Consider the following 19,412-nt stretch of genomic DNA (forward strand, 5'->3'; position numbering starts at 1 on the left):
TCTCTGAAGAATCCCTGTATCAAGCTGTACTGTTGCCTTCTGTGTTTTAAGCAATCCTGAATGTTTGCAGAAACCTTACATCTTTAAAAGATTTGAACCAAACGTGTAAGAATTGACACCTGTTGCTGCACACCTGAGGGAACACTTGTGTGAAGCTTCTGCAGTTAAATTTCTTTGAATGCCTACCCAACACAGACTGCTCATCAATCTCGCCTGGAAAGACTTCAAGTGGCATCCAACTATTCGACTTTGGGACACCTCACCAAACCAAAGAACTTCCTTCCAGATTATTGCAGTCTAAGTTTTTTTGATATTCCTTTTATTCCTTTGAAACAGCTGTAAACAAAAATCCCTTTTATCCTGGTTAACAGGTTTTTGGATGTATGTGTGTGCACACGAGGACCAGGATAATAATACGGGGCTTTAATATTTTGATTTGCATATATATTTACTTCATTATTGGTTAAGACTTGGTTTTATAACAAACGGATAATTTTGTTGTTTATTAAAGAAACCTGGTTGGTATGCTTTGTTCTGGGGACAAATAGAGTATCTAATTGGCTGTTTCGGTAAGTGGGACAATTTATTGATATGCTGTGACCTGTGGAAAACTGAGACTGAATTAACAGTGCACTGCTCCTGTCTTGGTCGTAATAGAATGGCAAGCAACTGGAAGCTCGGGGGTCATGCTTTTGGACTTAGTGGAGGTGTTCTGCAAAGCAGTCACCCAATCTGCATTTGGTCTCCCCAGTGTAGAGGCAACTGCATTGTGAGCAGCGAATACAGTATACTAAATTGAAGGAAGTACAAGTAAATCACTGCTTCACCTGGAAGGAGTGTTTGGGGCCTTGGATGGTTAGAAGAGAGGAGGTAAAAGGGCAGGTATTACACCTCCTGCGATTGCATGGGAAGGTGCCGTGGCAAGGGGACGAGTGTCGGGGGTGATGGAGGAGTAAACCAGGGTGTCGCGGAAGGAACAATCCCTTCAGAATGCTAACAAGGGAGGGGAAGGGAAGATGTGTTTGGTGGTGGCATTATTCTGGAGGTGGCAGAAATGGCGGAGGATGATCCTTTAGATGTGGAGGCTGGTGAGGTGGAAAGTGAGGACAAGGGGAACCCTGCCGCGGTTCTGGGAGGGAGGGGAAGGGAAGGGATGAAGGCAGAAATGTGGGAAACAAGTCGGACACGGTTGAGGCAAAGGGAAGATATGTCAGAAGCGCTGTTGTGGTAGGTTGCATCAGAACAGATGCATCAGAGACGGAGAAACTGGAGAATGGGATGGAGTCCTTACAGGAAACAAGGTGTGAGGAAGTCTGTTTTAGGTTGGAAGGCAGGAGCAATTGAATGACAAAAGGGATGTCGGTGCAAGGCAAAAGTGGGTGGTAATGGGACAATAAAAAAATCAAAAGACGAATCTAGAGAAGCTGAAAATGATACAAGTGGAATTATTACCAGCACCTGCTGGCTGAAAAATAGAAGTGGTAGTTATTAATTGAAATTGCTGCGAAATGACCACCTTAGGCCAGTCTAATTTACAGCTCACACATCATGACAGTGCAACAAACAATTGTTAGAAACAATTCAAAGTTAACCACAGAGATTAATTTCATTTTTGTTCCACGTCACTGGAACAATACCATACTCGCTGCAACCATATTCCGTCCAGGTAGACACCCACCCTACAAGAAGCAATTATGCTATCAAAGAAGGGCTTTGGACAAACAGTGGTTTGTAACTAACATAGGAGCAAAATACTGCAGATGCTGGAAATCTGAAATAAAAACAGAAAATGCTGGAAACACTCAGCAGGTCAGGCTGGGTCTCTGTGGAGGGAGATTCAGAGTTAACATTTCAGGTCCAAGACTTTCAATAATATAATAGTGGTTTGTAACCAAAATTCATGAGAGTGGAGAACACCTGGGGTACCATTGTCCATAAAGGTTTACTAACAGGAAATGCATGAGCAAACACCACACATTTTTGCAAAGTTGACTATAATCATGGAACAGACTTTCAATGGCTAAGAATATTGCACTGAATTAATCTATGCAGAAATATCGCAGATGGGAACTCCTGAACAGATATCTTGCTTTTCCATTTATGGGAAGATTTTTGACAGAACGTTTGCTCACAGCCAATCATAAGAGCTTATGTTGATTGATGACTGTGACCAACATTAATTCCAGAACCAACTTTTGTCAAGTGCTGTCACCAAAGAGAAGCATTCATTCAGAAATTAGGATGTTCTGGTCATTTGATGGTGTCAATTTTCACTTTCACAGAAGAATTGGTCAACAACGGAGGTGGTGGTGTGGATCCAGGAGACCTCCTTCGACAGTACCTTCCAAACTTGCGACCTCTACACCTAGAAGGACAAGGGCAGCAGACGCATGGAATACTAGCTGCAATTTCCCCTCCAAGTCACACACCACCCTGACTTGGAACGAGATCACCATTCCTGCACAGTTGCTGGGTCAAAAACCTGGAACTTCCTTCCTAACAGCACTGTTGGTGTACGTACACCAGATGGACTGCAGCGGTTCAAGGCGGCAGCTCACCACCACCTTTTCAAGGGCAATTAGGGATGGACAACAAATGCTGGCCTTGCCAGTGATGCCCACATCTCATGAAATAAAAAAAGACCCTGACACCTCTTTTCCTTGGTTGTACGAGCCAGTGTGAAATGTGGATTGATTAGTGCACTTTTAAGGAAGTAGTCTTGTAAATATTTTCTCCTTGAGCTTCTGGAGAACTTGAAATGTGTTTTTACATTGAACTGGATTCTGACATTTCTTTACACCAAGAAAAAATTACTTTCAGCTTTGTTGGTAGCCAGGATCACTCCAGTCAATACATTACAAACAACTAATGAAGACTCACACATTCAAAACGAAAAATCTGACGACCCCACCTTATTATGCAAAAGTCTTCAATGATTGTATGGTTTCTGCCTCCATTGCCTTTCCTGGAACTTGATTCAAAGGGCGAGTTACTCTGTGTGAATTTTTCTTCATATTGTCTTAAATTTGCCCTTCGCCAGTTTGAACCTATGCCCCTTGCCCTACTGTCATTGTTTTGTCAGAAATAATGCTCCAGGTTTAGCTTTTCCTTCCTGGATGTACCTCTATAGATTCAGCACATTAAGCTGCTTGAAGCAAGCTTTACATTCTGAGAAGTCACCCAAAGATAGAAAATAGCAAATACAGATTTGTGGGAAGCCAGGCATGATCCATTACACTAAGCCAAAATTATGAAATCATTAGCTGATGTGAACTGGCAGCTACAGTTGGCTCAATCCAGGAAAGCTTTTATAGGCCACAAGGCAAAATGATGTTATTATAAAACAGCACAATACCTTTGAAGACAATAAAACAAACTTAATAAACTTTGAACAACATTCCAGTCTACAAGCTGAAAATCAAATTTGATAGCATTTGATTAGTTTGGTAGAGAACAGAATACCAATGTAAAATGCAATCAAACCAAACCAAGTGACCTATGACTGACCATATGGTTCTGGTGAATGGTGAGAGACTGCAAAATGTTTGCATTCAGAGGGAGCTGGATGTCCTTGAACATGAATCACAGAAAGTTAAGATGCAGGTGCAGCAATTAATTAGGAAGACAAATGGTATGTTAGTTTTTATTACAAATGGATTGGAGTCCAAGAGTTAAGTATTATTACAATTATACAGGACATTGGTGAGGCCACACATGGGCTGGAATTTTACGTTGGGGCGAAGGCCCCACCCACCAACGAAAAGGTCAGTGGCAAGCCCACCTCTTCCAGGCCTGGATGTCAGGCAGGCATTTTGCGTGGTCCAGGTGCTAATTGGCTACGGGTGGGACTTACACCCCTCTGAGGCAGGAGGTCTCGCCTCCAAGAGCTGCCAGTCAATCAGCAGGCCAGCAGCTCTCAGTCCCAGCCGCGCGACTGGGAGCAGTGGCCACTGCTGGGGCTGTACCCAGCGAAAGCAGCAGCAAGGAATGAGGCACCGGAATTAGATGAGCGTGTGGGGCCTCAGCAGGAACAATCATGTGTGCCCCGGCGAGGGGTCGGTTGAGGAAGTGGGGGGAATGTGATCTAGTGAGGTCAGCTTGTGCCGGGGGGCCCCTTTGCGGGGCAAAGGGTGACCGATCAGGAGGGCCCTTCCCCCAGCCCGCAAGGAAGCCGCTAGGTTTTACTGGGTGGCCTCGAGGTGATGAGCTGCGCGCCTGCTACTGTAATATCCCAACGGCAGCCGGAGGAAGCCCTTAAGTGGAAATTAATTGGCCACTTAAGAGCCTTAATTGGCTAGGAGCAGGCGGGCAGTTTGTTACCTTCCCCACTGCTTATAAAATTGCAGCAGAGGCGGGAAGCCAATAGGAACGGCACCCCTTGCCACCCACTCAATTTTACGCCCCCCCCCCCCCCGCACCCACAAGGGGCGGACAATTGCAGCCATGGAGTAGTGTGTGCAGTTTTGGTCTCCTTACCCAAGGAAGGGCATACTTTCCCTAGAGAGAGTGCAACAAAGATTCACTAGACTGGTTCCTGGGATGAAGGGATTGTCCCATGAGGAAAGAATGAGTAGACTAGGCTTATATTCCCTGGAGTTTTGAAGATTGAGAGGGGATCTAAATGAAACATAACATTTTTATGAGGGTAAATGTTGAGAAAATGATTCAGCTAACTGAGGAATCTAAAACATGGGATCACAGTCTCAGAATAAAGAGTCAGCCATTAGGACTGAGATGAGGAGAAATTTCTTCACTCCGAGCTGTGAATTTTTGGAATTCTCTATTCCAGAGAGCTGTGAATGCTCAGTCGCTGAGTATATTCAAGACAGAGGTCGATAGATTTTAAGGTATTAAAGTAATTTAAGGGATTATGGGGATAGTGTGGAAAGGTGGTTAAGGTAGAAGAGCTCCAAAATAGCCAGATCTGACTTTAAGATTGTGACCTCTTCCTTTTGATTCTCCCACCAAAGGAAGTAGATTCACTGCATCCACCCTATAAAATCCCTTTACCATTTTAAATATCTAGATTAGATCTGCTAAACACAATGGAGTACAAGCCAAGTTTACGCATCCTGTCCTTATAATTTAACCCTTTAAACCCCGGTCATTCTGCTGAATCTGCACTGTACATTAAGTCTACTTTGGATTAGTCCACCAATGAATAATCTTTTTATTTAAATATTTATTAACTACTGTTTTTGGAGTATTCTATTGTTACTGCAGTAGGTTGAGTAATCTTAAAAGGCAAATTATATGATTGAATGGACCTTTCTGTACATACAGGCCAGTGCTTGTAATTGATAAGTAAGCAAAACCTGAAAGCCACATTGATGGTAACCACTGTCAGCAAAGGATTGACAAGATCAGCTACAAAATGTAAGATCAAGTGAATGTTACATCAATCTAAAGGGGGTAGAAAGAGGGGACCTTCTACTAGTCATGGACAAAGATGACTGCACACATAAAACAGATAAGCTTAAACTAGCACAGACGAGTGACTGGATGTCTGCAGTCAGATGGTCAACACTTCGGGACATGAAAGAAGGAGGGCTGTGAACGGTCAGATGCAGAAGTAAAGGAGAAGACAAAGTAAAAGAACAATTTAAAAAGTTGGTGTACCAATATCCCAAGAATTTCAGGGTTCAAGAAGCTCACCACCACCTTCTCAAGGGCAATTAGGAATGGGCAATAAATGCTGGCATAGCCAGCAATGCCCACATCCCTTGAACGAATAAAAAAAAAATCTGTGTTCCTTCACAACCTCACCATTTAAGAAAATATTCCGATCTGTTTTTCAAAGTGAATAACCTCACACTTCCCCACATTGAACTCGATCTACCAAAGTTTTTGTCCACTCACTTATGTTCCTTTGTAACTTTCTCCTTGCATCCATATAACCTACTGTGCCTAAATTAGAAGCACCTGCAAAACTGGATACAGAAAAAGAACTTCTTTATATAGTGCCTTTTATCACCTCAAGATATCCCAGAATGCTTTCCAGCCAATGAAGTACTTATAAAGCATGGTCACTGTTATAATTTAACAACAGCCAATTTGCATACAGCAATTGTCCTGTTCTGGTCATCACACTTCAGGAGGGATGTGGGGGTCCTTTATGGTTGGTGGGGGGGCGGGGGTCGCAGGGGAGATTTACCAGAATGGTTCCAGGGATGAAGGATTTTAGTTACAAAGTTGGAAATGCTAGGTTTGTTCTCCTTAGAACAGAGGAGATTGAGGGGAGATTTAATAGACATGTACAAGATTATGACAGGCTTAGATAAGTTAAAACAAGGAAACACTGTTCCCATTAACTAATGGTACAAGGACTAGGGGACACAGATTAAAAGTTTTGGGGAAAAGATGCAGGGGAAATATGAGGAAGCACTTTTTGTTCTGTTTCTTTACACAGTGGATGCTAATGATCTGGAACTCACTCCCCACAAGAATGGTGGAAGCAGACATGATTAATGACTTCAAGAGGAAGCTGGATGGCCACCAGAGAGAAAGAGACTTGCAAGGCTATGGGGATCAAGACGGATGAGAACTGACAGCATAGCTCCATGGAGAGCCGGCATGGACTCGATGGACTGAATGGCCTCCTTCTGTGTAAATGACTCAACGACTCTCAATGTCTCATCAGCAGCAATGTGATAATGACCAGATGCTCTGTTTTAGTGATGGTGATTAAGAGATAAGTATTGATTAGGACACTTCAAAATAGCACTATGAGATATTTTGCATCCACCGAAAGGGCAGACAAGGCTTAGATTTAATGTCTAGCTGAAAGATGAAACATTAAATTGAATTGAAGTTTAGAAAAAGTTATGGTTGCATATCTCGAGATTAAAGAAAATTACCTTTGGCGGAAAACTAGAAATCTAATTAACATTTAATAATATTGGCTTTGGAGTGGGTATAGCATAGCTTCACCAGAATACCAGGGCTTAAAGAGAACAGGTTGCATAAACTTGGCTTGTATTCTGTTGACTACAGAAGGCTGAGGGATGTTCTAATTTAAGGTGTTTAAAATGACAAAAGGGTAGATATAGAGAAACTATTTCCTCTGGTGAGGGAATCCATAACAGCAGGATACAATCTTAGAGGAAGGCCATTAATGAGTGAACTCAGGAAGGACCTTTTCCACATAAAGAGTAGTGGAAATCTGGAACTCTCTTTCCCCAAAAGGCTATGAATGCAGGGTCAATTGAAACTGAGATCAATAAATTTCTGTTAGGTAAATGGAATGAGGTACAGATCAGCCATGATCTGATTGAATGGTGGATCAGGCTCAAGGTGCTGAATGGCTTACTCAGGGTCCTAAGTCTCTATTAACAGCTTAGGATTCACACATAAAACCCAGAGACAAAAGATGGCCAACTGAGAAAAAAAGCAAATTAAAAATTCTGTATTTTCCAATACAGTATATTCAGAATAAATATTATACAAGCAAGACATGTCTCTTTGTATTGAGTCATCTGCCACTAATTATACAAAACAGCACATTTACTAATGAAAATCACTATTCATTTCATTTAAAACATTCATCTAAAAATAAATGATAAATTTCGGAATGCTCCTGACCAAAAATCTCAGCCAATCAATACTAATTTGACTGAAAAACTAGTAATAACTGTAATACTTACATTGTGCAGTTTAGTAATCTCATTCAATATGGTTCACAAATGAACAAGTACAAAGTAGTAACACAGTTCTTGACATTAATAACAAGTGACTTTTGTTCATTTGGCAACGTTATTCCATTTATCTTCTCAGCACAGTTTGAGTGTGAGATTTTGAATGAGTCAATTAGCCCAGTAAAACCCAACCTGTTAAAAGGTTTTTTTGTAAGCTTGCTATCTGCTTGGTTTTTAAGCTGAACATTTTTCCATCAGAGACTTCCTGCATACCCTGATAGTGTAGTACAAAGACCACCACCTTCTCAACTTTTGGCAGCATTGCTGCAGTTAAATCTTATGTTCCCTGAAGGTATTAAACTCAAAATTGTTATGTGACTTAGAGGAAATAGGTTTAAAAATGTTTTGCCATTGTAAAATGTCTTTACTATATTGATAATTTGAATTAAGCATAGTTACTCACCTATAATGATGTTATTGTGGCCCAATCTGCAATTTTAACTGATGTCCTGAGTTTCGGGGGGTGGGGGCAGAGGGAATGCAGGGAACTGGTTCAAGGGCCAAGAGAGGCAAGTTTAAAAAAAAAATGTAGGTTTCTTTATGAGCCAGGAGTACTCCTCTGGCCCTCATGAGGAAACTGTGGTCTTCCATGGCCCAGGGCTTCCCCTCTTCCCTCGATTGCACCCACATAACCCCCCTTCACCACTTAAATGACTGCGAGGGACCATTTCCGCAGCTGTCCTGTGACTTCTCCCCTCTGCTAGCCAGGCAGTAAATTCTACTAAGTCCAGCTGGGATTTGGAGCCTGGATATGGAAATGAGGCTCAGTAGTTAAAATTTTTCATGCCTCAACTTGTGAGTTTCTTGCTTGCTGAGGCCCCTCCCATGGACCTATCAGGCCACATGATAAAATCAGGGCCACTGTGAAAGAAAAACATATTTTGCCTCAGTGGGAGAAACCAAATATATCTTGTTCATCCAGAAGTTTCTATTTATTGAATTTGAAGTTGTTGCCCTAATCTTCACATGAAACATGGATTTAGGAACATAAATCTGCCCACAAAATTAAGAAGCTTTTGTGGATGTCAAATAAGCACAATGTCACTGCCGTCCCCAACACTATATTTTTTTGCTCTCGCTGATAGATTGCAGTGCAAACAGGGAATGAAAACTTGGAACAAGGTGCACGATAAAAAAAAAAATTGTAGACAGAAGAGGAGCTGAAGTATTTTACTCCGAGAATCATAGAATTATGCAGCACAGGAAGCCATTCAGCCAGTTGTGTCTGCGCCATCTCTTTGGTTGAGCTATTCAATTAATCCCACTCTCCTGCTCTTTTCCCATAGTCCTGTAAATATTTTCCCTTCAAGTAACTATCAATTCACTTGTGAATGTTACTATTGAATCTACTTCCACCACCCATTCAGGCAGTGCATTTCAGATGACAACAACTTGCTGTGTAAAAAAAATTTTTCCTCTGGTTCTTTGGCCATTCACCTTAAATCTGTGCCCTCTGATTACCGAACCTTCTGCCAATGGAAACAGTTTCTCCTTATTTACATTATCAAAACCATTCATAATTTTGAACACCTCTATCAAATCCCCTCTTAATCTTCTCTGCTCTAAGGAGAACAAGCTTAGCATCTTCAATCTCTTTACATAACTGAAGTGTCGCATCTCTGGTACCATTCTAGCAAATCTCTTCTGCGCACTCTCCAAGGCCTTGACATTATTGCTAAAGTGTGCTGCCCAGAATTGAACACAGTACTCAATGCTGAAGCTGAACCAGTGTTTTATTAATGTTTAGCGTAACTTTCTTACTTTTGCACTCTATTCCTCTATTAATAAAGCCAAGTATCACATATGCTTTTATAACAGCCTTCTCAACTTGACCTGTCACCTTCAAAGATTTGAGTACACACATGCACCCCACCCTCCCCCAAGCACCCCCCCCCCCTCCCCCCCCAGGTCTCTTTTCCTACACCCCCTTTAAAATTATACCATTTGGTTCATATTGCCTCTCCTCATTCCTTCCTACCAATATGCATCACTTCACACGGCTGTGTTAAGTTTCATCTGCCATGTTTCTGCCCATGCCCTCCTGAAGTATATGCCTCTTGTCATCCTCAGAAGGGCCCACTGAGGCACTCATCATTGGCTTCCTTACAAGCAGCAAACCCAGAATATATTTCTCATATAGGGAGTGCAACGAAGGTTCATCAGACTAATCCCTGGGATAGCAGAATTGTCATGAGGAGAGATTGAGGAAACTGGGCCTGTATTCTCTAGAGTTTCAAAGAACGAGAGGTGATCTCATTGAAACTTACAAAATTCTAACAGGGCGTGACAGGGTGGATGTAGATAGGATCGCCAGAATTTTACTCCACTCCAGCGAGCCAGATGGAGGCTGGGTGGGGGGAGTGGTGTAAAATGGAACAGGAGGCTCTGGGAGGCCTTCCCGGCCTGCCCCCGCCCCACTTTACGTGGGCTGCAGGAGGGCGAAAAACGGGCCACCCGCCCCAGGCCAATCGACGCCCTTAAGTAGCCACTTAAGGTCCCTCGCCCGCCTGCAAGGGTACTTTATCTGTGGCAAGTGGGCGTCCGGTATTCGTGAAAGGACGCCCAGTGATAGCTGACGGACTTCCAGCGCATCGGTGGGGGGGCCTGATAATCGGGCACAGGGTGCCCGATTGAGGGCCGTCCCCGCTTCCCCAACCACCCCCAGGAACAGAGACTGGCAAGGCAAACCAAACTTACCTCGGTCCTGGCTCCATGTCCTCGGCTGGGCTGCAGTCCCAGCAGTGGCCACCACTCCCGGTGGCACTAATGGGACAAAGAGTTGCCAGCCCCAGACCCTTCCGAAGAAGGGTCACTGACCCGAAACGTTAACTCTGCTTCTCTTTCCACAGATGCTGCCAGACCTGCTGAGTGATTCCAGCATTTCTTGTTTTTATGCCAGCCCAATGATTGGCCGGCAGCTCAATGAGGCAGGATTTCCTCCCTCGAGCAGGTGGAAGTCCCGCCTCTGAACAGTTAAAGTCCGTGGACCCGTAAAATGCGGGTCGGATCTCCGGGCTGGACGGATGCAGGTTCCCCACCAACTTTTACGTCGGTAGCCAGCTCCTGTCCACCTGTCATAAAAATCCAGCTCGATCTTTCCCCTGGCTGGTGAGTCTAGAACCAGGGGATTAGTCAATAGCACGGGAAAGTGGCGCTCATGTAGATGATCAGCCACATTCTAGCTGACTGGCGGAGCAGGCTCGATGGGCTGAATGGCCTGCTCTTGTTCCTATGTTCCAACTGCCCATCCTACTCTCTCACCAACCTTCCCACCCAGTGCACCTGCTAGCGGCTAATCTTGCCAATCACCTCTTCAAGCAACTCACGCCACCCAATGCTGACTCTGTGGATTCTGACAGATCAGCTATCACAGCTCCTCTCCTCATCTCCCTCCAGAATATCTGTTCACCAAGGCAAACTTCCTCTAAAACTCCCCTCGCGGCATCCTAACGCTAAACAAGCATCTTTCTCCAGTTTCTCTATCTCCCCTCATGACCTATCTGTGCTCATCTTGTCCATGAGACCCGTCGCCTGCTCCCTCAGCCCTATCCCACTAAACTGCTGACCACCCAACTTCCCTTCCTGGTCCCATGTTAACAGATAGTTCTCTCTCCTCAGGTACTGTCGCCTCTTCTCAAAAACAATCTTTGACCCCACCATCCTTATAAACTACCAACCTTCTCCAACCTCCCTTTCCTTTCCAAAGTCCTTGAATGTGTTCTCGTCTCCAAATCCATGCCCATCATTGATGGCACTCCATGTTTTTATCACTCTAATCAGGTTTCCACCCCTGCTATAGTACGGAAACAGCTCTTAAAATCACAAATTGCATCTTAGGGGACCGCAACAAAGGTAAACTATCCCTCATCATTCTCTACCTCTCTGCAGCCTTTGACACGGTTGTCCACACCATCTTCCCCCAACACCTCTCCCATCATCGTTCAGCTAGTTAAGACTCCACTCACCTGATTCCATTCTTACCTATCCAGTCATAGTCAGAAAATCACCTGCAATAGCTTCTCTTCCTGCTCCCTCTCTGTCACCTATGGCGTCCACCAAGGATCTATCCTCTGAAACCCTCATTCATGCTTCTGTTACCTGTAGACTTGATTATTCTAATGCACTCCTGGCTAGCCTCCCACGTTCTACTCTTCGTCAACTTGAGGTCATCCAAAACTCAGCTGCCCATGTCCTAACTTGCACCAGGTCCCATTCATTCAATACCTGTGCACCCCAACCTACATTGACTCCTGATTAAGTAATGCGTCGATTTTAAAATTCTCATCCTGGTTTTCAAATTCCTCCATAGTCTCACCCCTCCCCATCTCTGTAATCTCTTCCAGCACTACAGCCCTCTGAGATATCTGAAATTCTCCAATTCTGGCCTCAAGCATCTCTGATTTTAATCAATCAATTGCTGGCAGCCGTGACTTCAGCTGCCAAGGCCATAAGCTCTAGAATTCCCTTCCTAAACATCTCTTTCTTTCTTCCTTTAAAATGCTCCTTAAAAACTTACCTCTTTAGCCATGCTTTTGGTTATCCATTTGAATATCTCATGTCCTGTGTTGTCAAATTTTGTTTGATAACACTCCTGTGAAATGCCTGGAATATTTTCCTACATTAATGGAGCTACATAACTACAGTTTTCTTTTGTTGTTACTATTCTCTTCCTTGTTCACTTAATTTCAGAATTTCGTATCATCGGCGAACTTTGAAATTATGTTTGGGTCATTAATATATATTAAAAATAGTAGCAGTCTCAATACTGACTCCTGGGGACCACCACGATACTTCCTTCCAGTCTGAAAACAACTATTTGTCACTACATTCTGCTTTCTATCCCTTAACCAGTTTAATAATCCACACAGCCATTGTCCCTTTAATCTCATGGGCTTCAATTTTGGTACCAAGTCTATTATGTGCTACTTTGCCAAATGCATTTTGAAAATCTATATACACATCAACCACAAGACTGTCATCAACCCTTTCCATTACTTCAAGGAACTATGGAATTCTTTGGAGTTTCATTCTTCATCAACAGCAAACTTCACTTTTTTTAACAAGGCTACAGAGTTTGTTTTATCCCCCAAAATGAGTCACACTACTCAATTCCTTGACAAACGCATTAACCAGATGGGTTAATGAAGTTTAAAACAAGAGTAAAAAGTAAATGTTATGTTATGCAGTAAAAAGCTAACAGTCAAACTCAATAGAGAAAATCAAGGATGGTGTTAATAATTAAACATGAACTGCTCAATAACTCTTGGATTATAGGACTTCATTTGTAAAACACAGCTGAGCACACATTAAAATGAAAATAGAAACTGACCATAATTCAAACAATTAAAGGTGTGTGAAAAAAAATCACTCTGGTGACACGGATATAAAATACAGTACAAAGCATCATTTATAACAACTGGGAAAACATTCCCATTGCAATTTTACCTTCCAACACCTGCCTTATCAGGAATGCCAATGCCTTTTCTATGCATGGTCACTGTCTGTACAAAGTGCAAGAACGTAATAGGAGCAAGTAATTAGGAAGGGAGTTCCAGTGTTTTGTGTTATCAGCAAATTTGGAAATATTACATTTGGTCCCTGTCATGCAGACCCCACCTGCCAAGAATGAGGTATATTAAGTTTGTCATATGAACATTGATTTTAAACTATTACTGGAGTGAAGAAAGGACTTGTTAAAAAAAAAATCACCAGACACTTGGCTGGAAGGACATTTACATACTAACAGACAGTGCTTGTGGAGACAAAGCACTATTCACTGGTCCACTTAACCCACAATGGACTTTGATCACTAGACATTGAAGGTGTAAGGAAGCGCATTCCAGGCCCTGCTAAGATGATACAATCCACAGAACCAGGACTGGTTAAACCAGCTGATCACATGACTAACTGGCTGGTCGAGGTTTTTTTGAACTGTAACAAAACAGGACAGTTTGAATTCAGAAGGCTGCTTCAACTGGAATCTGAAACAAGCAAATCTCTCTCTTGCTTTCTCCCAAGCCAGCAGACCTACGGAAGATACATAAACCTCGAGAGAGAAAAGATTCCGACCTCAAAACAAGTCGAAGCATGCACTGGGCCCCAACGAATTGCAAGTCTGACCGGCAACCGAAGACTTCACAGCAAACTCAAAGGACAGTAAAACTGAAACCTATCTATTGCCTCAAACTTTTCCCTTTTATTCTTTTCTACTTTTCTGTCTCTATGAGTGTGTTTATCACGTATGCATGCTTGCATGGTCACATCGCATATTCGTAGTCGGTAACCGGATTAGAGTTTAAGATAAATAAACTTCTACCTTTCTTGTTTAAAATCTAAGAAAACCTGTCTGAATTAATTTCTTTGCCTTACAATTGGAAAGCGGTGAACAGCACTGATACTAGTAGGGTACTAACAACCTGCCATGCAGAGAATGATCCATTTACTCCTACTCTCGCTTTTCTGTCTGTTAATCAATTCTCAATCCATACCAGTTTATTCCCCCCAATCCCATGTGCTCTAATTTTGTTTACAGGCTTCCTGTGTGGGACCTTATCAAAAGCCTTATGAAAATCAAAATACACCACATTGTGGGCAGCACAGTGGCGCAGTGGTTAGCACCGCAGCCTCACAGCTCCAGCGACCCCAGTTCGGTTCTGGGTACTGCCTGTGTGGAGTTTGCAAGTTCTCCCTGTGACCGCGTGGGTTTCCGCCGGGTGCTCCGGTTTCCTCCCACAGCCAAAGACTTGCAGGTTGATGGGTAAATTGGCCATTGTAAATTGCCCCTAGTGTAAGTAGGTGGTAGGGGAATTGAGGGGATGTGGTAGGAATATGGGATTAATGTAGGATTAGTATAAATGGGTGGTTGATGGTCGGCACAGACTCGGTGGGCCGAAGGGCCTGTTTCAGTGCTGTATCTCTAAATAAATAAATAAACATCCAATGGTTCTCCTTTATCTATGCTACAAGTATCATCACAAAATTCCAACAGGTTTGTCAAACATGATTTCCCTTTCATAAATCCATGTTGAGTCTGCCCAATCATATTTTCTAAATGTCCAGTTATCACATTCTTTATAATAATATTATAATAGTATTCTGTTGCATGCCTGGCATGAGCTTGCAGAGGGAGAAGCTTTGTGGGGTCAGGTGGTGAGTCACTTATCTAAGAGTACCAAGTTCTGCTATGCTTTTGAAGCCACAATACTAAAACTGTGAGCTCCACCACTGTGACAGACAAGAGTTGCAATTCTGTTGGAATACGATTAAGACCAAGATCCCCTTCAAGTCACTCTTCCCTCATAATCATCGTATTAATATCCTTGAATTCCATTCCCAAAACCACTGAGGGAGCATTATTCCTACAAGAACGGCAGCAGTTCAAGGAGAAGGTTGTGTGGCACTACCACCATGATAAATGGAATACATTTCGAACAGATCTAGCAACTCACAACAGGGCATCCATGAGGCGCTGTGGGCCATCAGCAGCAGCAGAATTGTATTCAACCACCATCTGTAACGTCATGGCTGGGCATATCCCCCACACTACCATTAGCATCAAGTCGGTATCAACCCTGGTTGAATGAAGAGTGCAGGGGCATGCCAGCAGCAACACCAGCATACCTAAAAAATGAGGTGTCAATCTGGTAAAGCTACAACACAGGACTTCATGCATGCCAAACAATAGAAGCAGCATGCGATAGACAGAGCTAAGTGATCCCACAACCAAATATAAGCTCTGCAGTCCTGCTACATCCAGTCCTGAATGGTGGTGGACAATTAAACAACTAATAGAAGGAGGAGGCTCCATAAATATCCCCATCCTCAGTGATGGGGAAGCCCAGCACATCAGTGCAAAAGACAAGGCTGAAGCATTAGCAACCATCTTCAGCCCACTTGCTTGGCACCCCACCCACCACCTTCAGCATTCACTCCCTCCACCACTGACGCACAGTGTCAGCAGTGTGTACCATCTACAACATGCAGTGCAGCAAGTCACCAAGGCTCCTTCGACAGCACCATCCAAACACCCCGACCTCTACCACCTAGAAGGACAAGAGCAGCAGATGCATGGGAACACCACCACCTGCAAATTCCCCTCCAAGCCATACACCATCCTGACTTGGAACTAGACTTTCGTTCCTTCACTGTTGTTGGGACAAAATCCTGGACTGCCTTCCTAACAACACTGTAGGTGTACCTATACCACATGGACTGCAGCAGTTCACGAAGGCAGCTCACACCACCTTCTCAAGGGCAATTAGGGATGGGCAATAAATGCTGGCCTATCTAGTGTGCCCACATCCCGTGAAAGAATAAAAAAGGTCCTCCACCACCACCTTCTCTGGATTTCCAGTGCTCTATGGTTGCTCAATGTGGCCTTGGCAGCATCATTCACAACCAAAGATCAATTAAATAACAGAACAGCGTAGATTTATGTACGACTGCAGTAAATGGTCTGGAAGCTGATCTACTCCCCACTCCACCCTCCTCCACCATTGCCCACCCTTCTCCCCCTCAAGTCAGGCAGCGTGCGGCCAAGGAGACCTGAACTTGCCTGACACTCCCCCAAAGCAGGAAGAGACTTGGACTCAAAAGTAGAGAAAGATAAGATCATGTAAAACTACACTATAGTCATGATAACAGCGACAGGAGTAACAGTGCCTTTACCAACAGTCTAACATTTATCTGCACTTGTTTTGAGTTCGTTTCACCTGGACCACCCGGGTTCAAACATTTTTTGTGGTTTAGTCTTTCTGCCTCTCATGCCAGAAGCTTAAATATCCCATTAACTTTTGAAATGCATTGACTCCACAGCAAATTCCAATCAGACATACAATAATGCATAAAGAAGTCATAGCCATTTCCAGGCTAAACGATCCACGAGAGGGAGATGTTTGCAGCTCCCAAACAAAGTCTGCCTAGCTGGAATGATTCACTAATGCTATTTCAAAGTCAAAAATAAAAGCTATCTTCTGGAAAGCTAGACATACTGGAGTCAGGTAATCATTTTAGACCTGCCCAAAACCTAACTTTATATTTATACAAAACATGCACAGCAACATATTTATACACAGTTAATTCTTCCTCTTTCTACCTATATACAATGACAGTACCACGGAATCTGTCACAGAGTTAATATAATAAATGATTGCTTACTCAAAGTATACACTGTGCTCTCCTCAAGTAGCAATAATCAAATCCAATTAGTATCTTTAACATAAACAAGATATCAGTTGCTGGGAATTTCCCCAGATCTTCTCCCACTCTGCTGCCAGACCTTTGGCTGAAGTCCAAGCAGAAACCTATTTATGTACATAAACAGGGATTTTGCCAAATTTATGCCAAAGTTAAAGTTGCAGAGCCAGAGATCCTCAAGGAAATTGTCAGCCAATAACTTCTGGGCCAATCCCATTAAATTGGAAATGGGCTACTAGTACCCATTTTCAAAAAGGGGGACAAAACAGACCCAGGTGATTAGAGCATATCGTTTTACCTCAGCACTGTGTGAAATAATAGAAAAGCTTACCAGGATTAAGCCCAAAAATTACCTTAGTGATAATAATGGAGTAAAGATGCCAGCAAGGATTCAGAAGAGGAAGATCTTGCTTGACTTTTTTCAGGAAGTGACATCCCAAGTGGGCGTAGAAACATGGGATAGGACTTCAGTGCAGATATGGGGGCGTGAAACAGGTGCAGAATTTCCCACTGCCAGCCAGCATGCCAGCTCTCCACAACGGTTCCGACTTGCCAGACATTTTGCTGGAGACTGGATCATAAGCAGCAAGTAGAACAGAGAACAAAATACAGCACAGAAGGAGGCCATTCGTGCCTGCGCTGGCCAAACAAGCCATCCACCCAAACTAATCCCACCTTCCAGCACCTGGTTCATAGCCCCACAGGTTACAGCACCTTAGGTGCATGTCCAGGTACCTTTTAAAAGAATTGAGGGACTCTGCCTCCACCACCGATCCTGGCAGTGGATTCCAGACACCCACCACCCTCTGGGTGAAAAGGTTTCTCATGTCCCCTCTAATTCTTCTACCAATCACCATAAATCTGTGTCCCCTGGTAACTGGCCACCCTGCCAGGGGAAACAGGTCCTTCCTGTCCACTCTATCTAGGCCCCTCATAATTTTATACACTTCAATTAAGTCTCCCCTCAGCCTCCTCAATTCCAGGGAAAACAACCCTAACCTAGCCAATCTTTCCACATAGCTGCAACCCTCAAGCCCTGGCAACATTCTTGTAAATTTCCTCTGCATTCTCTCCAGAGCAATTATGTCCTTTCGGTAATGTGGTGACCAGAACTGCACGCAATACTCCAGCTGCGGCCTAACCAGCACTCTATACAGCTCCAGCATCACATCCCTGCTTTTGTACTCTATACCTCGGCCAATAAAGGAAAGCAATCCATATGCCTTCTTCACCACTCTATCCACCTGTCCTACCACCTTCAGGGACCTGTGGACATACACTTCAAGGTCTCTCACTACTTCTACCCCTCTCAATATCCTCCCTTTTATTGTATATTCCCTTGCTTTATTTGCCCTCCCCAAATGCATCACCTCACACTTCTCAGGACTGAATTCCATTTGCCACTTTTCCGCCCACTCAGCCAAACCATTGATATCATTCTGGAATCCACAATTCTCCTCTTCATTACTAACTACACAGCCAACTTTTGTGTCATCATCAAATTTCCCAATCATGCCTCCCACATTTAAGTCCAAATCATTAATATATACCACAAACAACACGGGACCCAACACTGAGCCCTGCGGAACACCACTGGAAACCGCTTTTTATTCACAAAAATATCCGTCGACTACTACCCTTTGTTTCCTGTCACTGAGCCAATTCTGGATCCAATCTGCCACATTCCCTTGTATCCCATGGGATACTGACCAGTCTGCCATGCCGGACCTTGTCAAATGCCTTACTAAAATCCATGTAAACCACGTCCACTGCACTACCCTCATCAATCCTCCTTGTTACTTCCTCAAAAAACTCAATCAAGTTAGTAAGATATGACCTTCCCTTAACAAATCCATGTTGACTATCCCTGATTAATCCGTGCCTTTCTAAGTGACAGTTTATCCTGTCCCTCAGAACAGATTCTAACAATTTACCCACCACCGAGGTCAGACCGACTGGCCTATAATTATCTGGCTTATCCCTCGCGTCCTTTTTAAACAATGATACATCATTCGGAGCCCTCCAATCATCTGGTACATCGCCTGTATCTAGCGAGGATTTGAAGATGATCCTCAGTGCATCCGCTATTTTCTCCCTGGCTTCCTTTAACAGCCTGGGATGCAAAACATCCGGTCCTGGCAATTTATCCACTTTCAAGGATGTCAGACCCTCAAGCACTTCCTCTCTCATTATGCTCATCTTATCCAATATTTTACACTTCTCTTTAACTACAATATCTGCATCAACCCTCTCCTTTGTGAAGACAGAGACAAAAAACCCATTAAGAACCCTGCCCACATCTTCTACAACCACACATAAGTTCCTTCGTACATCTCTGATAGGCCCTACCCTTTTCTTAGTTATCCTCTTACTCTTACTGCACTGATAAAATATCTTTGGGTTTTCCTTGATTTTACCTGCAAATAATTTTTCATGTTCTCTCTTGGCTTTTCTAATTTTCTTTTTTACTTCACCCCTGCACATTCTAAACTCCTCTAGGCTTTCTAAAGTATTAAGATTTTT

The 19,412-nt window shown here is 43.3% G+C and overlaps 1 protein-coding gene across 9 annotated transcripts in view; it reads right to left on the reverse strand.

Annotated features, from left to right (window-relative positions):
* The window catches only part of stk33 (serine/threonine kinase 33), a 218,773-nt gene that overhangs the window by 118,350 nt on the left and 81,011 nt on the right, over positions 1-19,412 (reverse strand). Inside the window, exon 1 of one of the 9 annotated variants that reach the window (XM_068046325.1) lies at positions 13,140-13,193. The exons of 7 other annotated variants lie outside the window; for them this stretch is intronic. In XM_068046325.1, coding sequence (XP_067902426.1) covers positions 13,140-13,186 — 47 coding nt within the window. In that variant the 5' untranslated portion in view covers positions 13,187-13,193. Of the gene's footprint in view, positions 1-8,097; positions 8,397-13,139; positions 13,194-19,412 lie in introns of those variants that run through there. One more of the 9 variants, XM_068046330.1, reaches the window with a different exon arrangement.

Source organism: Heterodontus francisci, chromosome 14 (genome assembly GCF_036365525.1).
Source record: "Heterodontus francisci isolate sHetFra1 chromosome 14, sHetFra1.hap1, whole genome shotgun sequence".
Taxonomy (NCBI): domain Eukaryota; kingdom Metazoa; phylum Chordata; class Chondrichthyes; order Heterodontiformes; family Heterodontidae; genus Heterodontus; species Heterodontus francisci.